General features: G+C 37.3%; 1 protein-coding gene across 1 annotated transcript; it reads left to right on the forward strand.

Annotated features, from left to right (window-relative positions):
* The first annotated feature begins 3,032 nt into the window (after nucleotides 1-3,032).
* On the forward strand, nucleotides 3,033-20,694 carry itgb3a (integrin beta 3a). Its single transcript, XM_028454863.1, has 15 exons — nucleotides 3,033-3,184; nucleotides 6,263-6,348; nucleotides 6,537-6,741; nucleotides 8,001-8,253; nucleotides 8,330-8,492; nucleotides 9,040-9,201; nucleotides 9,309-9,404; nucleotides 9,481-9,570; nucleotides 9,680-9,814; nucleotides 9,897-10,326; nucleotides 14,545-14,767; nucleotides 14,919-15,019; nucleotides 15,175-15,294; nucleotides 15,664-15,830; nucleotides 18,532-20,694. The coding sequence occupies exons 1-15, from the start codon at nucleotides 3,118-3,120 to the stop codon at nucleotides 18,595-18,597; spliced, it is 2,364 nt and encodes a 787-aa protein (XP_028310664.1). The 5' UTR covers nucleotides 3,033-3,117; the 3' UTR covers nucleotides 18,598-20,694.
* Nucleotides 20,695-22,023: the final 1,329 nt, after the last annotated feature.

Below are 22,023 nucleotides of genomic sequence, written 5' to 3' on the forward strand. Positions count from 1 at the left end.
AAGGAGCCATTTGGCTTCGTCTCACTTGGATTAAAGTCCTCCTGGAATGCCTTCTCAATGAAGACAATACTGTGTATTAAATTCTATGCAGTTAAAAAGATATAGAATAATTTTTGATTTAATTTGATTTGATTCATATTGATCATGTAAATGGAACCTTAAAAACAGTTTAAAATAAAATAAACATCAATAAATAACAACAAAACAGTATCTTGCATCTTCAAATTCTTACACATCTCAGTTTACATAAACACAATGTTATATAAAGAAGATTCTTTTTTTAGTTAATGTATTCAAAGGGCCACAAAAAGTAACTTGAAGTTTGATAACACATGATCATGTGGTCAACACATGCTAATTGCTACTTTTTTGCCACACATAAAACATGCATGTTTAACCAGCACATTGGTGGTTAAATGAATCTGTTCCCACGCAATTAAAATCTCTATTTTCTTCCAGAATAGTGTTTTTGTTGGTTTAATTATCTTACCGGGGATTTAAAACTTAAGGTTAGCCACAGGTGCAGGAAAGTTAAGCTAACCCTAACCCTGGGGCATCCTAACAAATCCGACGTTGCACACCCTTGAACCGAGCAGCAGCCATGTTGAAACTCTCAGGTCAGTCTGATCCTGAACCGCAGAGATATTTGAGGAACACACACACACACAGACATAAATTCCTTGCTTTTTATAGATAGATATCTTATCCAAAAGTCCAACTAGGGACAAGAGTTGGAATTCAGCAATATGTGATAAACTATTTGCACAAAACTTCAGTTATATTCACGGTATTTTGTTGCGCTTTGTGTCATCCCTATTCAAAAAAAAAAAAAAAAAAAAACTCTATTATATTATTTATTTATTTATCTATTTATTTGTTCCTTTCATGAAAATGCAGGCCAACATAGATTATTACATCAAATAATATCACAGTCCAAATGAAAGATTTTCATAATTGGAAAGGAACAGTAAGATGAATAAAATTCTTATATTTCTGCCCCTTAATTAATAATTAATTGTAATTGACCCCAACCCTGGTTTGTGGTGATTTGCAGACGATCATCTCCACGTGATATCTATTTAAAGATTCCATGCGTTCCTCCTTGATACCCATTCTTTCTATCGTAGTCTCTCTTTTCTGACTTACTGTACATACCATGTCTTGCTCTTCATTGTCCTTTTTCACGACATAAGCTGTTGATCCCACGGGGAAAGGCTGCGGAACAAGAACCATTGCAGCAGAGGAATAACAACACAGGAAAACATTCTCCTGGCAGCTGTATAAGAGCACATCTCATTACCCAGCTGGCCACTCACCTGAGAAAAAACTCATAGCCTCCCATTTGACCATTCCACACAACCCAGTCTCACAGCAAAATGTGTAATAGCAAAGTTTGTCCACATATAATATTGTAAACATTTTAAGTTTGAGGCTCTTGGAACGTAAGATGCTTACAGTTTCTTCCGTCTCGCCCCATGTGCTACTTAAGAAGCAGAAAAGGCTGCCAGTGGTTAACCAAACACTGATGGTGTTTTGATACTGGTTAGACTTTGTGAAAAGCTGGATCTGTAATACAGGTTAGGGTTCTTCCTATGCCCCCACTTTTGCTACGTGCCTCTTCTCCATTTTAATTCGCTGGCATCTGACCTGGTGGTACTTTTATTGAATACAACGGGTGTTATGCTCCTCTGCAAATGCCATTTATTTGAAGGGGCACCATCAGAGCCAATAGATCCAATACGGTCAATACCAGAGAGAGGTTTGCATTATCCACCAATACAGTTAACATTACAGCTTTTCTTCTTACTTCTATATCTCTGTCATTACTTCTGCCAGCACCTCTTGGACACTGATGGCAGTAACCAGGCAACCATGTGGAGAATAAGCCAAGGCATGGGGGATAAAGATTCAATAAATGGACAAGTGCAGAGATAAGAAGCATTGTGTGTTCCTATAAGCTCTACCACACACACTCCACCACCTGCACGCTCTGCTGGAGCTTGATTTCTGCAGAACAATGTTAGATACATTCCCTTTTTCTGCATCCTTTTCTTTTTATTTCTTCTGTTGTTTTTCATCGGTTACTGTGATGGAAAGAGATTTTCTTTCTGTTTTTCTTTCTTTTCTTTTTTTTTAAAGTTATTTATGTGACATGGCTATTTGGGAAGTTATTTAGCAGGATAATTATAATATAATATATTCTCCATTCAGGCCACTAGAGGCCGTTGTGACATGTTGAAAACTATGACCTATGACGTTTACTTCAAATTAACTTTCTAAATGTAATCTTAAATTACTTTAAGAGCATTTTTTGTCATTAGAAAGTACAGTACTCTGTCCTGGTGGCCCAGGTAATGAATACATAAATAAAGCAAATACATAGATAAATAGAATGAATTTAAAATAAGCAATATCAAAAGAATTTTATCTACATAATTCAGTTGTATTCAAAAGCAGTTGTACTTGTAATAATAACTATAGAATTTCATTATGTATATAGTAGCATTTCCTTTATTATTAATTTATTAATAATAAATATTATTGTTATTATTATTAGACATAATTATTATTAATATGATTAATATTCATTCAGTACCAAAAAACAAAACAAAACCCTGCTCGTGTACGTAATTTTGTCATTCAATCGGTCCTGGTAGGTCAGGTAATGTCTGAATAAATAAATAAATAAATAAATAAATAAATAAATAAATAAATAAATAGATGAAAACAATTAATTTAAAATAAATACATAACTGTTGTACTTGTAATAATATAATTTTATGATAAATGGTAGCATTTCCCCACTGTTATACTTAACTTTATAAAAAAAAATGATGATTAGTATTATTATATATAATCATTATTAATGTTATTTATATTCATTATGTTTAAAAAATAAAAAAAAAAATAAAAAATAAAAAATAAACTCTTTTAGGTCATTTTGTCATTCTTAATATATTTTTTCTCCGGATTTGAACGGCCATGGCGAGTCATGGCACGTCTGCGCGCACACACACACGCGCGCACACACACTGTGTGTAAGAGGCGGAATGAGGAAAGGCGTTTTTAAAGTAGCGCAGTGAGTGAACCCTGAGGAACCCCGCTGTGCTTCTCGTCATGAAAACACCAACTCTCTGCGCTGCAGCTCTTTTCCTGCTTCTGTCCACTGCCTCACATGTCTGTGGTAAGGTTGACTTTTACTACTTAATGCTGTGACTTCAGGGGACAGTTCATTTGAACTCTAATGGTGTGTCTCAGCGCCTCTAAACGCTCCCTCGGAGGTGTCTGAACATGCTTCTTTAATACACGTATAGTTGATGAATGCAGATGGAGCCTCACTGTTTGTGGCTTCACTCTCTTACCTTATAAGGGTGTGAGAAGAATCTTTCATACGTTGAAGTGACTTCCTTCCAAAACAAGGCCCTGAAATCTAAAATGATCTTAATTTATTGTTGAAAATATAAAGAACATGTAGCTCACATTTTTTGTGCACCTTTACTTCTGAAGTGGACAAGTGTGTAAAATGTAGGCTTATTATATTTTTGCAAAACTCTGCTCATCTGCAAACTTTACACACAACACAAAATTTCATAAATTGGTTTACGTGCATTTTCATATATAATAATAATAATAAAGCATCAATTTTATATAGCGTTTTTTTTTTGGACACTCAAAGTCGCTTTACAGAATTAAGGGATTATTTTTTCACTCCACACTTGGTGGTGGTAAGCTACTGTTGTAGCTACAGCTGCCCTGGGGGTAGATTGACGTAAGCGAGGCTGCCAAAGTGCGCCATCGGCCCCTCCGACCACCACCAACACTCACACACACACACACTACATTCATACTACCCACAATGTGGGTAAAGTGCCTTGCCCAAGGACACAATGACAGATTCCACTGGAGCAACTGCCACCCTACTGTGGCACCTGGAATTCTCACCTACTAACCAGGCCCAGACCTGCTTAGCTTCCGGGATCTAACGGGATCGGGCAATGACAGGCTGGTATGGCCACATATATAAATCATATGTGTCAAACTCAAGGCCCATGGCCCAAATCTGGCCCTTTAATGCACCTATTCGGCCCACATGCAAAAGTAAAAATTACAGGAAGAACATGTATCATTGTCTAAATTAGAAAGTAATTCAGTTGTAGACACCTCAGCCCCTCCAATTACACATGGATACAAATTTACACATTTTCCACGCTCTGAAATTGATGAAATAAACGAATTTATTTAAATCCTGCAAATTTCTCAAAATACTCTACTACAATAAATAACAATATGACTGAATTTAAGTTTAAGGTCACTTAATGCTTGGATATTGTCTGTCTCTTTCTTATATGCTTTATATTATGTATACCTGGAAATGCTGCTTGAGCACATTAATGTTGAAATTGCTATTTTTCCTGCCAAAAATCTGTGGCCCACTTGAGATCAAACTGTGTTTGGCCCCTGAACTAAAATGAGTTTGACACACTTGGACAACTAACATTTTCCAAAAGAATTTCCTAAAGTACAAGACACATTTTTAATTTCATAATTACACTCAAACATAATATTACAGGGTTGATATTAAAATGTCTACTTTTGAAACGTGATCTCAGTTTTGTGTTAAAATGACCATTATAAGCAGGTTGATTTTTTAAATTTATATTAAAAAAATATGTGAAAAACATATTTAAAATAAGTACACATTAGAAACAGCACATAACTTTCACTTAAGTATATTTTGGTATAATATATTTCTATAGAGTGTAATAGAGTACGGGTGCCTTAGTGTTTAGCAGTGCGTGTGCGTGTGTGTTACCCTGCACCGGCAGATCCCGGTGACCCTGAAAAAAGGAGCAATTGAGTCAGGAAATGGATGAATGGTAATAGAGTACAATTGTGTTAGTGTAATCTTAGTATCATTTTTATATATTTAGCATAAGCACATTTTCAATATACTATCAATTTTCAATATACTATTGAAAATGTGAATATGGTTTAAAAAAAAATTTCCCCACCAGGGTTTTTTTAATCACTTTATGACGATTAATGAAGTTGAATGTTTCGCTGTTGTACAATTTCTGGATGAACAGTAGGAGATGTACAGCGCAAAGTGATTTTGTGAAAGTTTTCTGTATACGTGGGTCAATGACGAGACACCTAAATGTTCTGTCCAATATTTTTTTTTTGTAAAGAAAATGTTTAAAGATGCCAAATATGATACTTAGTATATATAGGCACTCACTTAGATTAAAAAATAAAATAAAAAATATATAAAATGTTACTTACTAAATTACTTATGCAATTTATTCTGTTATTCAGGGCGGTTATGATGTTTGGATTATGGTTATTTAAAAAAAAAAAAAAAAAAAAACACTTTTATGATTCAGCATGGTGAGTGCAGCATGGTGTTGTTGTTCAAGGGTGGAGACTAGGGAACTCTGGGGACTTTGCATGTTCTTCCTTTTCTTGAGTGGGATTTCCTGTTACTCTGAGTTCCTCCCACAGTCCTGGAGTCTCTAAAAGTCTCTAAATCACTCGTAATAATGAATTATGGTTGTAAAAATGTGTCATCTGTATCTATTGTACAGTATCCCACCAACAGGTCATAATAACCCTATGTAAAGAGGAGGTTTTGTTTATTCAAACAAGGTTATCTCTTAAATAAATGAAACCTCAACTTAACATACCATTTCAAAAAAAAAAAAAAAAAAAAAGAAACTCGCTGGAACTATTACATGGAAGTGAAGGGAAACTTCAAAGGAACTATCAAAGGCGATCAACAGAACTCCTCTGATGAAGACTGACAAAAATTCCTGAAAATCCTTGTCTGAATAAACGAAACCTCAACTTAACATACCATTAAAAAAAAAAAAAAACTAAGTGAAACTTGCTGGAACTATTACATGGAAGTCAAGGGAAACTTCAAAGGAACTATCAAAGGCGATCAACGGAACTCCTCTGACAAAGACGGACAGTTGACAGTCGAAACATGTCAGGAGATAAAAAAAAAAAAATCCTGAAAAACCTTGTCTGAATAAACGAAACCTCAACTTAACATACCATTCAAAAAGAAGACAAAATGAATCTCACTGGGACTATTACCCATAATAACTACTTAATAATTACCTTCCCACTGCAGTTTTAATTAATTGAAAATAAAAGTATATATATTAAAGCTTTAAGTTACTTTACCAATGCAATTTGAGTTTTAAAAAGTTACTTTTGCTCTTTTTTTTTTTTTTTTTTTTTTTTTTTTGGGTTCCAGGTTCCAATATATGTACATCCCAGGGTGTGACCACATGTCAACGGTGCCTGACTGTTCATCCGAGCTGTGCGTGGTGCTCACAGGAGGTAAAACTCTACTGTGCCTTGATGCTCAGGAACTTTCTTTTTTTTTTGTTCCTTTTCTGATGTTTGTTCATCAAAGTGACAGAACATTTTGAGGAAATCTGGCATTCTACTGTAGTCAAAGAATGTATGACCACAAGAAACACTTATTTTTTTGTATGCTGTTTAAAATTGAGTAACTGTTCCTATAGGAATTTGGAAAAGGGGGCTCGAGCGTCTCTCGCTGTGACCTGAAAGACAATCTGCTGAAAGGAGGATGCAGTCAGGTGGCTTTGGAGTTTCCCTCCAGCTCCCTGACTGTCGTCAAAGATGCACCACTCAGTGACAAGGCCTCAGGGGTCGCTGATGATGTCACTCAAATCAGACCCCAGAAAATTCACATGGTGCTAAGACCAGGTTTGTTCCCATGTGCTCATTCACTCACTTTTTATTTAAAATGGTGAATCAGAATCATAACACTTTTATTCGCCAAGTACAGTTTGAAAACAATACAAGAAATTTAACTCTGTGGTTGTTGCGAAAAACCCCCCAAAACAAAACAACAACAAAAACAACACTATAATAATAATAATAATAATAATAATAATAATAATAATAACTAGACAAGATCTGTATTCACAAGGTGAATATGTATTTGGCCAAGTTATTCTGAAAAAAAGTATATATTTTTTGTTTTGGCTGAGCTTCGTCATCCTGAGAGCGTTGAGGTTTCACATTATTCTGGCTTCCAGAATATTCTTCTGAGGAGTTCTTGACCTAAAATATGACCTTGAGCAAAGGTCAAGGTCACACATTGAAAGGAAAAAAGTATTTTGACGTCATGAACTTTGACCCCTACCGATCTTTTTACTGGTAGGTCGTACAGCTTCGGTCCAATTAAATAAAATACTCCACCTGAGATGAGCTTTTTCATAAATATATGCATCGAACTTGTACAATAAATATTCATAGATATATGGAATATTTTGGTTTTTGACACTCAAAAAAGATCTACTGCCCATCCTTGACATTGCTCCTATGAGATGACATACGTGTCATTAGTGCTGCATTGTTAGCCTAGGAGTTACACGACAAAGGAGTTGCGAACGAAAAATAAGAACTCCAATGAAAACAATGTCAACAATAAAACAAAAGGATAAAGGATGGATATATACAAGTATTGCAGTACTGAACATCAATAAACTATTAAAAAAAAAGGCCTTCTGCTTGGTTATCTAGCATGGAGAAGACCTATAGATAGACAGTTTGGGGTTGCTAGTTTTAACTCATATTTCCCCACAACCTACTGCATGTGTTGTATATACAATTCTTCTTTAAAATATCATGCATCAGGGGTATTAAACCAGTTGTCGTCCAGGAGCCATATACAACTGTTAGTTCTTAAAAATCCCATCAACAACCTTAGCAAACTACAACTGACACCTTTGCTTTAAAAAAAAAAAAAAAAAGCATTTCCTATCAACTATGGCATCAATAATTCATTAACAAACCTCTGGAATAAAATATTAGGTTTCATGAGAAATGGTTTTCCTGTGATTTTTTTTCCCTTTGCAAAATCACCTTTGCAAAACCTTAGAAGGGCTGAATTTGGTCCCCGGGCCTTGTGTTTCACACTTCTGACAGAGGTGTTGTTTCTTGTTTACTTTCTCCCTCAGGTGATGCGAAGCGTTTCACTGTGAATGTGAGACAAGTGGCAGATTACCCCGTGGACCTCTACTACCTGATGGATGTCTCTTTTTCAATGAAAGATGACTTGGAGAGGCTGCGCACTTTGGGCAACAAGCTGGCTGTGACCATGGGCCAAACCACGAGCAACCTTCGCATGGGGTTTGGAGCCTTTGTGGACAAAACCAAGTCTCCATACATGATGGCCTATCCTCCGGAGGCAGTGAAAAACCCTTGCATGGGGTAAGCATGGACACATAAGAAATGTACGAGCTGAGATGAAAGTTTTTTGATCAGTTATACTGGTTCATCTGCGCAGGATTAGTGAAACGTGCCAGGCTCAATTTGGGTTCAAGCACGTTTTGTCACTGACAGAGACGGTATCTCGCTTCACTGAAGAGGTGGATAAACAGTCGGTGTCCAGAAACAGAGATGCTCCAGAGGGAGGATTTGATGCTATTGTGCAAGCTGTGGTTTGCAAGGTACAAGGATGCATTATTTTAATTGGCTTTCATCACGTACATGTACAATGTTTACCTAAAGTACAAAACCCTTTGAAAAAAACCTTACAAGAAATTATTGTATATATGTAAAACTATAACAATTAAACAATAATAGAAATTTTATTATTATTATTTATTATTGACGTTTTGGGAATAATTTGAAGAAAATTGCAGGATTTGGGAAAAATTGAGAGTTCTTTTAACAACTGATGCCTGCCACATAAGCATGGGGGGGAATTGTGAGCAATTCTAATATTGTGGAGCTTCATTGACATTGTGTATTAATATGGCAATATCTAGCTCAGATATCGACGACTGAATTAGTTGGTAATTTACACAAGGATTCGCGGTTTCTCTGACTTTTTTTACTTTCTGCTGCGGGCCGAATTGGATGCTCTAAATGGCTGGATTCGGCCCCCAGGCCTTGAGTTTTAAACGCCTGATAATTAAAAAAATAACAGTTCGAGCCAAAATGAATCAAGACATTTTGAGAGTCGTGGTCGTGATCATTTGCCATTGTCTCTAGGAAAGGATTGGCTGGCGTCCAGATGCCTCACACCTTCTGGTTTTCACAACTGATGACAAATCTCACCTTGCCTTGGATGGACGTATTGCTGGAATCATCCAACCAAATGATGGACAGTGCTACCTTGACAATGACAACTACTACAACAAAACACAAGTGCTGGTAAATAAGGAGTGAACTTTGAAAGAGCGAATCAGACGAATGCGTTATTCCATAACAACGGTATTTAAATGTAATGTGTGGATATTTGTGTTTACTGTGTCTTTCAGGACTATCCCTCTTTGGCTCTCCTTACAGACAAGATGTCAGAAAACAACATCAATTTAATTTTTGCAGTGACTAACCTTGTGGTCCCACTTTACAAGGTAAACAAATAGTTGTGCGCCATTACATAGCTTTATTGCCGTTCACTTCAGAATTGATTCCATTTTCTGTACTCAGGAGTACAGTAAGCTCATTCCAGGCACCACAGTGGGAAAGCTGTCTGATGACTCTGGGAATGTCATCGAGTTAATTAAAGAAGCTTATGAGGTAAAGATATCAAGAGGTCATTTAAAAAAATAGCCTAAGGAAAAGCATGCTTTAGGTCTTGTATTTCAAAATGTCTAATATCAAGTTAATTTTCTTTGATTTCTGTCAGAGAATCCGTTCCAAAGTGGAGCTGGAGCTTCTAGACATCCCAGCTGAGTTAAATCTCTCCTTCAATGCCACTTGCTTAAATGGGGAAGTCATTCCTGGCCTTAAGTCCTGTACTGGCCTTAAGATTGGTGATACCGTACGTATTGTTTTTGACAATGCTTAGACTCAGTTTTTCTGCCAAGAGTTGATTGCAGGTGAATTTATTACCTTCTCTCCAGGTGTCCTTCAGTGTTGAGGCTCAATTACGTAGTTGTCCTAAAGAGAAAAGTCACACTTTTATCATCAAACCAGTGGGCTTCAAGGATTCCCTGGAAGTTACCGTGGACTATGCCTGTAGTTGTAACTGTGAGGCACATGCGGTGGCCAACAGCCCCCTCTGTAGCAACGGCAATGGGACCCATGAGTGCGGCGTGTGTCACTGTCACCAGGGTCGACTGGGCCCACGGTGCGAGTGCTCCGTGGAGGACTACAGCCCATCCGATGATGTCAACTGCATCCCCAAACCAGGAAGCCCCATCTGTAATGGAAGAGGAGACTGTTTGTGTGGACAGTGTTCCTGTCATTCCAATGAGTTTGGCCAGGTGTGGGGGAAGTACTGCGAATGTGATGACTTCAACTGCTTACGCTTCAAAGGGGCTTTGTGCTCTGGTAAGTACATGCATTTGATTCTTATGGAAGATTGAATAAATGTGTTAAAATAAGATTTGGAGAATTCAACATATTGCAGAAAGCTTTTTCCAAGATTTGTTAAAAATGGTACACTGTGATTATCAAATTTGATCAAAGTCTTATCAAATCTATTTCTGGAAACCATAAGTTAATAGCAGATTATCGAGTCAGTATAATATCAGTTGCTGACGTAATTGTGAGTTTCATTACCTTAGGAGAAAACTAACCATGTTTGGCTCATAAACGCAAAATTTAGGGGGTCGCTGGTTCAAATCCATCCTTAGCCATCACTGTAGGATGTTGATCAACTCCCTTAACACTAATGGCTTCCCAGGTGCTGCACTGTAGCTGCCCACTGTTTTTCAGGTGTGGGTTAAAACAAATTTAATGTATGTATGTAGGGCATACAGTATATGACCAAAAAGGCGATCTATCATCCGTTTATTCATAGATTTTGGCTGCCTTGTGGAGACAAAAAAGAGGGTCATTGGTTTCAGATCCAATCTTCAGTTGATGAAATTTCCTTCTGCATGGTTTTGGATTTTTTGGGGAAGAATTTATTGTAAATATTGTTTCAGTACTTGGATAGATGGATGATGGATGGATGGATGGATGGATGGATGGATGGATGGATGGATGGATGGAAACAGTCCATCATAAGTATTTCTGTTTTTATCTGTTTGACAGCTAGGTTTGGTGATTTCAAAGCCAATGCTGTGATATTTAGACAATATTATTAGTATCAGATATAAATGGTAATTATTATCCCTATGCTAACAAATGACCAATCCTTTGTCTAACCTGTAAACTTACACAATTGTTAGACAACACACCAGATTAAACAGGAGTCTGTCTACTCACTGGAGTGTTGCACAGAATGCGATCCCTCCCTTTTACAAGTCTGCACATGGCTCAGTTAGTCAATGACTGTGCTTCACAACGTTTTGTCATTGGGTAATTATTAAGCTTCTCAAACAAAAGCTATACTGCTGTCTTAGAATTTGGACACAGTACAACACATGATGATGTGCTTTCCGTGGCTCTAGATGAGCCAAATGATTCTCCTTATTTACTTATTAGGTAAAATGATTCCCCATAATTTCTGTGCTACAAACATGGTTTGTGGAGTTGGGACAAACATGAGTTCAGGCATGGAGGGCCTAAGTAAAACATGCTGTCAGCCATCATGATAACAGGCCAATGAAGAAGAACAGCTTCAGAGAGGCACGAATGTAGAAGACACAGTATCACACAGCACTGTACTTTTTTAACACATTTTGAACAGATATAGGCAAATAAAATAAGCAAAAGAGCATTTTTGAGTCATTATGATTTTATTTTTTCAGATATCTTGTCTTTCAGCAGTCATTGAAGGTCTTGGATGTCTTTGTCATTTGAATGAGACTCTAGAGAATAAGTGACCATATATAGTAATTTGAAAATCTAAGCCCGAAAGGATGTATTTACAGCAAAGTGTGTTGTTAAAAGTCTAATGACTCTAAAGTAAATGTTTATCTTTTCAGACCATCCATTTGTCAAATTGTATGTCTTATGGGATGGGGTTATATTTTACAAATGGTTATTAGGACATATTATTGGACTCCCAGGGTTTGGGTGGAAATGCCCCACAGTGCACACAAAGTCAAAGCTGTTGAAAAACATCTCGGGGGCTTAGTTTGGGCCAGCTAAGTTTGAGTGTTTGAGTCAGTGCAGACATTGTGTAGTACCATGTGTCCCTCTGTCCCACCTCAATTGAGGCTACCATGACCCAGGGCAGAGGCAACAATATCCCCTGTGGCTGTGCATTTCTTCCCTGGCTGAGGGACTGGTGCAGGGCCAGGAAGCAGGAGTCAGCAAGCACAGCCCCACAAATACAAAACGGAGGAGAAAACAGGAAGGTTTGCATTCCTCTGCTGGAAATTTGCCCAAACCTTTTTTTTCCTCTGTGCAATGTCTGTCTTCACTTTCAATGATTTTGCTCCCTTTCTTCATCCATTGAGCACAATTTACAATGAGTAGACTGTGTTTATGTGACTTATTGAGCCTCTTTAAAGCGTCTGCATGTGATTAATGTACAGGATTACTACAGAAACTCAGAGAGGATTGTGACGTCAACTTGAAAAACGTCCTTTAATACCTGAGACGCATTTTTACACATAAAAAGAAAAGTTGTCCACAACCACATGTGATTAATTAAATGCATCGGTAGGAAAAGGGTTTGGGTGTTCGATCTCCTGAACATGTTTCAGCTCTTATTCTTCTGACTGAGTTGGATAATTAAGCAGCTGCTTCATAATATGTAGGTCATGGACCATGGTTAAAAATTAACTCCACCAGTTACCAAAGCTGATCCCTTTAATGCTGTAAACGTTGATTCTAGACGAGAGGCTGCTGCCTCCAGGGTGGAAACCATTGCATTGTTTTCTCCGGTTTACAGCTTCAGTTGAAGAACCTTGAACCTTGTGTGTTGCTTCATGACCACTCATTCACTCAGTCTGATCCAGCTAGGCGGTTACTCACGCACTCTAACACTTAGTCATCCAATGCCGTATTCTGATTGGTTTCCCCTCTCTGTGGCTCTGTAATAATAGTTTGCTTTCTGATCCCATCTGCAAAATGGTTACATTGAGTTTTGTGCTTTCTTCACTTTTATTGTGTCAGACCAAATTTGTATGCTTATGGGATCAACAAATATTGTAATTTGGAAATACAAAATGCTATGGCATGATTCACATTCAATTTCAAGTTCTTGCAATACAAATATATCTGTTTTGATCATTGACATTGCATTTAAACTGTGATTTGTAAAACTATCCAGCTAATTGAATTTATTGTTTCAATGAAGTTAACAGAGGTTATATTAATCCATTTCCTAGGTAGGCTAATGTGGATATTTTTACTGAAACAACCTCCTATATGAAGTCAAGCACTGGAGTCTGAGGGTACTATGCAATATCTCAGCTCTCCCTACCACTGCACACTTCTGAACTGATGATTCTGATCGTGTTCCTGGAATCTGTTGGAGCCTGTTGCTCCTATTACCACATGGAACACGAGGGCTTTCATCTTCCACATCTGGTCAAGTTTTTCTTTGAGCCCTTGGTCATTTTTCAATTTCTCCTTTTTGGAGTTGGTATCCAGAGCCAGCTTTCAGAACAGAAGTGGTGACAGTGCATCTCCTTGGTATATGCCACATTTAATGTTGACTTGGGTAATGACTTTTGACTTCTCTAGGGTGGTCTTTCACATTCCTATGGGGGAGTTCTTTCTGAAGGCTGTTAGTGTCCTGTTGATATTGTACAATTCCAGAATCAATGTATGCGGCATTGAGTCCTAAGCTTCTCTTCTAGTCAATCCAGGTCATGCACAGGTTGGTCTTCCTACTCTTGCAATCGCTCCGCCCACTAGTAGCTGGTATTTGGCTCTCTTGGTGTTACTGCCAATTCCTTTCTCTGCCTTGCTCATTTACTGACTCATGTGCTTACTTATATAAGCCGCTATGATGACTGACAGAAGCTTTTCCCCCCCGAAAAGTGATTGAATCTTCCTTGGCGTAAGGTCTCTCTTTGGTTAAAATTATGTCAAAATGTGTCAAGTACTTTTTACGTAATCCTGCTAACAGACAAACTAACTGTTTGTGTGTGTTTTCTCCAGGCACTCCGGCTTCTTCCCACAATCCAAAAACATAACTGTTAGGTTGATCGCAGTCTCTAAATTACCCGTAGGAGTGAATAGTAGTGTGAGTGGTTGTCTGTCTGTGTGCATCTTGCTCTGCATGTATATATCAGTATCTATATCTATAGATTAAATGTATGTTTTTTTGTTCAGCAGTTGGCAATAAGTGCACCTCTAGGTAGCAAACACTGTCTACATTCTCAACAAGCCACAATGTCTTTTGACATATCAATACATTGGGCACAGCCACAATAGTCACTGACAGATTGAACAGCACAGCCCTCGTTTGATGGATTACAATGACTAATAATGTATCCTAATATTGTAATTTATGTTTGTTTTCTCATTATGCCCATTTTAATAATAAACAGTATCTTAATTCATGTCAATGTAATCAATATGTTCCCAAAGCACAGAGATACAGACACGCAAGTCAATTCTGTAATGATAATGTAACCACATGGTTAAAATTCATACATAAAAACAACACATTTTTATGTTGTACGCTTCCAATTCCCTCAGACCATGGTAAATGCAGCTGCGGAATATGCCAGTGTGATGCTGGCTGGAAAGGAGAAAACTGTAACTGCAGCACTCGCATTGACACCTGTATGTCAAGCATTGGGCTGCTGTGCACTGGGCGCGGCAGCTGTGAGTGTAGTGTTTGTCATTGCACTCAACCTGGGGCCCATGGAACTACCTGTGACAGATGTCCCACCTGTCCTGATTCCTGCACCATTAAAAAGTGAGTTTAACACCTGGGATTTGATTAAACAAAATGCATTTCTTAGACTTTTTAAATAAGATAAATAGCCGCTGCATGCACAACAAAGCTTTGAATTTTTGGGTCAAACATCTTCCACATGGTAAATATGTTTTATGGACTGTGTTTGCAGGGCTTGTGTTGAGTGTCAGCACTACAAAAAAGGACAGTATATAAAAGATAACAGCTGCAACAGAATCTGCAAAAATGAAATTGAAGTCGTGGATGAACTGGGTGAGATCTCTTGATTTAGCTCCCTGTTGACTTTCAGCTTAAACTAAAGTTCTTGTTAACATACACATTTGTGCTGTTTGTAAAGGAACTTTATCATTATTTTTATTCACAAATCATTTTTATTTTCACCCTTTTTCTAAAACTTTTTCCGACAGTTTTCCATGATGCGAATGCAGTGAATTGTTCCTACAAAGACGAGAACGACTGTGTGGTGCACTTCCAGTATTATGAAGACGACAGTGGAAAATCCATTTTGTTTGTGGTTAAAGAACCAGGTACTGTGAGGCTGAGTGTGATACAAGTAGTTGTTGCACTGCCAGAGAGCATCTTATTGTTGGTATGTTGTCATGGTTGAGCGCTGTCTGGGTGGAGGTTCTGTCTTTGTGCATCTGGCGGGCTAATTTAACTGCACAGCAACCAGTAATGTGTTATTACATTCTCATCATCAATGAGTTTCCCACTGCTCACCACAGCTGAACCACAGACACTGAGTCATGTGGTGATTATGTTTAAGTTGATTACGAAACACTTTACTGGACTTTGGGTTGCGCCATTTTTTGAACTCCATGATTACATTTGACTAATTAACAAACATTATCAGACCAAGCATTAAGAAATATTATGTTCTATCTCTTGCTCTTCAGAATGCCCTGAAGGTCCAAATATCTTAGTGGTACTGCTGGCAGTAGCTGGAGCGATTATACTACTGGGCCTCATTTGCCTCCTAATCTGGAAGCTGCTGATCACGATCCATGATCGCAGGGAGTTTGCAAGGTTTGAGGAAGAGAGAGCCAAAGCTAAATGGGATACGGTAAGAAAATTGCATTAAACACTGTCCTTGCCACTGGTGCAAAAGTAGAGGTACTATTTAGAGTTGGCATTGTCTTCCTTAAGGGAGGTCATGTTATTTTCCCCCCATCTTCATTGGTTATAAGAACCCCAAAAACATAGTATTTGAGGTTTATTTTCCCTAAACTCGCCTGTTGTCCAGAGTTTTAGCCTCTGAAAAGTCACTTTCTGAGCAACTCTACACAAACAGGCTGATTTGAGGCCTACTTATGCATATTCATGAGTGGGCGTGTCTATAGACGGGACACTGACTTCCTCCTCCCCGCACGGTGACGTAGGGCCAGAGGATGGCCCGCCCTCCTCCCACCCACTCCGTAGCCGAGCTCATGCTGCTTTAAAAAAAAAAAAAAACAGAGACAGCGTGGGGGCGGGGGCATTCGCTGGTACATACATAGACTGTAGAAAATACATACATAGCACTGCGCGAAGGACGCTGAAATGCTCACCTTCGTGGGCGTGTCTGTTTACATGTCAATCATGGTAGAGAGCTTCCTGGAGGCGTGGCTTCTCCAGCTCAGTGCCACGTCAAATTCGTCATCAAAGTGGGAACGCGTCATCAAATTAGAGCGAGGTGTTTGGGCTCACCCTGCATTAAGAAAGGAACAAATCACCCTCTAACTAACGATTGAGGAAATCAATGAAAAAAAACTCTTTGGGCATCTGTGTGAAGCCTTAATAGACCATTTATGATGATGTTTAAAGCACGGAAAAGTTGATTTAGTTTAACATGGGCCCTTTAAGAAAACTTTTCCTTAAGTAGGTTACTCAAGATTTATTATGACAGTTAAAAAACTCTATTCATCCTGTCACCAACACACAAAGCACGAGGGCCCTCATTTATCAACCTTGCATTAAAATCCTCATCGTTAGGGACTCCCACCCAAAAGGGAGAGTAAAGGTCCTTTAGGAGAGCTCTTCTTCTCTGCTTCATTGTCTAGCTCTCTGTTTTTATTCTCTTTGGGTAAACAAAACAGGGTTACAATGGCATCTCTAACTTTTCCTGGTTTGTTAGAGCAAACAAAAGCAGCAGAAGTTGGCCTTTTGACTGAAAAAGCTGGCTAAATGATCTAAAAAGCAGGCTGAATGCTTCACTCCAATAGAAAACAGTGGGATGGTGACAGGCAGTGGGGCCGTGTGACATCATCAATCATGTAATTTCAAGATGACAGAACACAGGCTCTTAAACTGTGAAGTAGTCCCATTTTTAAAAAGCAATGAAATCAGTATGGTGCATAACAATGCATTTTGTTAAGCATAAATCATCTAATAAGTACATTTCAAAGATTTTTGGCCGAACTTGTAAAAACACTGGAGGATCCCTTTAATGATAGTGCGGTAATTTGCTAACGTTAGCGGAACAATCCCCGAACATAAATCAGCTGATTTATCACAGCAGCACGCCCTGGAGAACATTTATTAGGACGTATTAAAGCATTTATTTAGAGTTAATGACAGCATCAAAAGTATTGGAACACTCCTTCAACATGACAACAGTGCGTAACGTTCCATAAAGGTAAGTGAGTTTGGTATAGAAGTCTCTTTCATTGCACTAAATAATGGACAGATTCAGAGTAGGGTTGAAGCTGTTAAAACTATAACTCCAGGTTAAACCTTACAGAACTAAGAACAATAACTAATTAGAGTTCATGTACAGTATGTAAAGACATACCAACACTTAAGGCATGATACTATTTAGAAAAGGTTACAAATTAAGCTTGTATGATCATGAAGAGTTGAATTTTCTTGAAAACTTGCTTACTTTGAAGAGGGTGAGTATTGTGAAATGCATTAAAAAAAAGGGAATTTAGAAGTGTGTTAATTTGTATCAATTGTTTGCAGTTTAAATGGGCAAAAGCCAGGTTTATATAAAACCGTACAGGGCAGCCTTCCAGGGTTGGGGTCAATTATAATTGTAATCGCATAATTGACAATTCATTACAATTATGACATGATTATAATTATATTGTAATTAATAAAACCTGTTGCTGTTGTAATCCTAATTTAATTGTAATTAGGTTCAGATAATTTACTTTTTAATTGTAATTGGCATGGAAATTCTATGAAAACTGTTTTTTATCATTTAAACGCAAATCTGTGGAACCATGTAAGAGTTCTATGGCTGACACATATGTAGTTAGCAATTCATAAAATATGTTTTATGTCAATCTTTACCACTACCTGTCAGTTTTCTTAAGAATCACTTTACCATTTTAAAAAATTTAGGAGTATCTGGACAGAAAAAAGGCTCAGACGCCCACATCAAGAACATTAATACCAATATTTTCATTAATAAGGAAGCCTAACAAGGCAACCAAGAGATGAACAACAAATTACGTGATAGGTAAAAATGGTTGTGTATTTTACAGCTGATTTAAGACTTGGGTCAAAACTGACCCAAGTCATATGAGATGCTAACAGAAAGCAAACACAAGGGCTTATTTATTAAAAGCTCAGTAATTGTGATTATTTGTAATTTAACTTTAGTAATTGAGAACGTAATTGTAATTGACTTCCAGGGGAAAAATAATTGTAATTGGAAAAAATGCCAGTTACAACAATCGTAATTGAATCGTAATGCTGCCTTCGACAGTAGAAGATTATAGTTGCATGATATGTGTATCCAGAAGAAAGTGAACTAAAATCCCTTTTCTCTTTTTTCCTAGGCTAACAATCCTTTGTATAAAGGAGCAACCTCCACCTTCAAAAACGTAGCATACCGAGGCAACTAACAGCAACTCCAGAGAAGACGAGCTTATTGGCTAACAACAGTGGTGGAAGGTAGTGCTACTGAAAGGAAAAGCATTACACTGTCATGTGACGAGCTACTGTGGTTCAAAAGTACTTTCTGCTGTCACCAATATGATGAAACTATTGTACATCGCTTACTGTGAAAATTAAAATTGTTAATATAAGTCAGAAATATATTTTAGGTGGCCAAGTGGGGGTAGGGGGACGGGGGCGTATAAAGGAGGACATTTTTCAGGACTCAACAAAGCCAGAATAAATACTTAAAAATAGTACCAAACCCATAACATAGCACGGCTTAAAGAGAGTCCAGATATATGTAGAAATACAACAAAGTCTACAAATATTGTAGTTTTATTCAAAGGTTTTATACAGCTCAGTTACTGTATAATCAATGTCTCAGGTACAATATTGTTAACATACAAAACTGTTGTTTTCAGTCAGAGAACCCTCAAAAGTTACATCTTAACAATCAATAACAATATATATATATATAATTATTAATATTGTTATATACATAATATAAAAGTATTGTGACATTATCGGCTATATAACTAAACACAACTGCTTTTAATGCTGTTTTTGCAATATAAAATAAATGTTACACTGCGACTACATTAATGTAGATAAATCTACAAGACACTTGTATTTTATTTGCTAAGGCACCACAAATCTTGCATATTTCTAATTATCAGAAAATAACCCTGTATAGTGATGGGTTTGATAATTGTCCTGATTATTTACATGGACACAAGGAGGTTGCTGGTTAGTCCCACATCAAATAGCGACCGGAGTAGACGTGTTCTTTTGGAGGTCATATCCTCTCTTCAGTGTATTTTTATAGAAGCTTCAAGCCTTGCAATGAGGTTGTCAGGATTTTAACATAGCTGCAGTTTTTGGAAAAGACTAAGAAAGTTTGAAAAGGTGCTGAATTTAGCACAAAAATGAGAAGTTGGCAATAATGCCCATAGTAAGAATGGATATTTCTTCTCACTTCTTCCACATAGTACTTGTCATTTTCCCCCCATCATTATACAACAAAACCCTGAACGTCAGCTCTGCACTTAAAACAAATCTAGACTTAAGTTTGTCCACATTTTTATATATATGAAATCTCATCATTAGAAATGTAGCAACTCACTTGCTTTGATTATCAACCCAGCAGCAATAATAATATTCATAATACAAAAATTGAAATGTGACTTATAGAATTTTATAAACGGACTGCCTTAGCTTACTGAGTTATGTTAACTTTGGTTAAAGGGATTCAAGGGATCTTTGGTGCACTTGATTTTTCAAACAGCAGTGCTACCTTTTGATGGTATGGATTGAATGTCTTCTTTTATTTTTATTTTTATTAATTATTATTATTATTTTATGTGACTAACTTACCGGTTGGTCCAGCCATTTCCAAATTGTACATTTCTGTTGGTATGTGTTGAAGAGTATCATCACAAAAAATGGCTTCATCTGGAGGTAGGCTACAGTATAAATAGACCTTATCTTATGGCCAATTTGTTTCTATTGACTTTAATTGACTCCTTCGGTTTTAAATGGTTAACTAATGAATAATCAATTTTATTTGCATGACTTCCAAATGGCGGTTTGTATCATTATATAGAAAAAGGGTTTCTTAGAGGCAATAATATCCATTGTTCAACCATTATACCATGCACCATTAAATCTACCAAAGATTATACAAGAACAATAATTTCAATAATCCAGCCACTGTTCCCACCAAGAATGGTGTTAGAATATACTTGACCTCAATTGGTGAATCAATGAAATAGTGAATGAACTCCATTGTTTGCCTGATTGTGTTTTCTACTGTTGACTGTCTGTCTTAGATGTAAGTTTTGTTTAAATACTTTCAGCTGTAAATTCAAATAAATGCAACACCATACAAGTTTGGAAAGGGATTTGTTCAAATGTACTACATGTTGCCTTATCAGAGTACAAACTCAAAACGAAAGACTGAAAATGGTAACAAAAGAATGTATGAACATACCTGGGATATCTCTGAGCTAACGTTAGTGAATGTGCACTTGAAAAGACAAGAATAAAGTTCAACTTTGACAACAGTGTTGTGTTGTGGGTCTCTGTGTGTATTTAGACTGTTTCATTTTGATTATGATATGAATAATGGAAATTGAGACAAGACATGTTGATAATGAACCTGGGCGGCAGTGGCTCAGTCTACTGGTCCATGGATTAGGAACGGGAGGATCGCCGGTTCAAGTCCTGGTGCGCACCAAAAAACCGAAGTTGTTCTGGTAGCTGGAGAGGTGCCATGGTACCTCTTGAGCACCACCAAGGTGCCCTTGAGCAAGGCACCGAACCCCAACAATGCTCCCATCAAGTATAATAATAATAACTGATTGTAAAATAATTGTGCATTGCTGTTTTTTGGGTATCAGTGAACAACCTGAATGTTGATGCTGTGAGCGTTTTTTCTTCACATAGTCCGCCTCAGTTTCCCCCACACTAACACATACATATACAATCTATGACTTCAATACTATTTCTCCCCATAGCGCACCATTTACAACCCATGCATCAATGTCTACAGGAATTGCTTTTATCCTTCCTGATGCTGATCTCAGGTTCGATTGGCCCTTCAGCACAAGTTACCATGGTGATTTTCCCCAGTAAAAAGTGAACCAGTGTCGTACATCAGAAAACAGAAATTACTTTGATAAGAGAAAATCCGGCTTCGTAGTACAGCTCCCTGGTCTGGTCTGCCCTGTTCTTTATGGGTTCCTGTTAACTCTGTTACTTGATTTCATTACAACTGACTTACTGTTAAAACGATACTACTACCTGCTGCCTTAATCTTAGCATTTGGATCAACTTACACCTAAACCTGATAACAAATAATCTAAATGTGTGTCCTAAACTTAACAACTGGTATGAAAACAATATTAACAGGGCATGAAAAATAGTTCAAATTTGGTCTGTCTTCAAAGTTTCCAAGAAATGAGAGGACAACTGATATATTTATTTAGAAATTATTATTTCTATATTGCAGGTACACATGTCCAGCTCATATTGGAGGTGAGGCATGGTACATAATGAATATGGAATAGAGTGCAATGACTTGCTCCTGCAGTTCTTTTCATCCTATTGTCATGTTTTGGTTTTTTTATTCAGACGTGTTTTTAGCAATGTGGCAAATACATCCCATCAAGCCAACCAGAACCTGGGTGGGTGATTGTGTTGTGTTGTGCATTCCCATTATAAAGTAATTTTACATTAAAGCTAATCTATCATATTTTACAACTTTTCAAAACTCAATAAATAAAAACTATATCAATGTCTCCCTCTAGTGTTTGAGTTCAGTAACCAAGGCACAAATAGGAAAAATGGAAATAGCTGTCCTAACATTAATTTGAATAAATAAATAAACATGT

The sequence above is a fragment of the Gouania willdenowi genome, chromosome 8 (genome assembly GCF_900634775.1).
Source record: "Gouania willdenowi chromosome 8, fGouWil2.1, whole genome shotgun sequence".
In the NCBI taxonomy this organism is placed as follows: domain Eukaryota; kingdom Metazoa; phylum Chordata; class Actinopteri; order Blenniiformes; family Gobiesocidae; genus Gouania; species Gouania willdenowi.

Excerpts from the sequence above, each read along its gene's own strand:
- itgb3a (XM_028454863.1), top strand. The coding sequence starts at position 3,118 with ATGAAAACACCAACTCTCTGCGCTGCAGCTCTTTTCCTGCTTCTGTCC. Across the intron at positions 6,349-6,536 it reads GTGCGTGGTGCTCACAGGAG|GAATTTGGAAAAGGGGGCTC; the intron begins GTAAAACTCTAC and ends CTGTTCCTATAG. Across the intron at positions 9,571-9,679 it reads TAATTAAAGAAGCTTATGAG|AGAATCCGTTCCAAAGTGGA; the intron begins GTAAAGATATCA and ends GATTTCTGTCAG.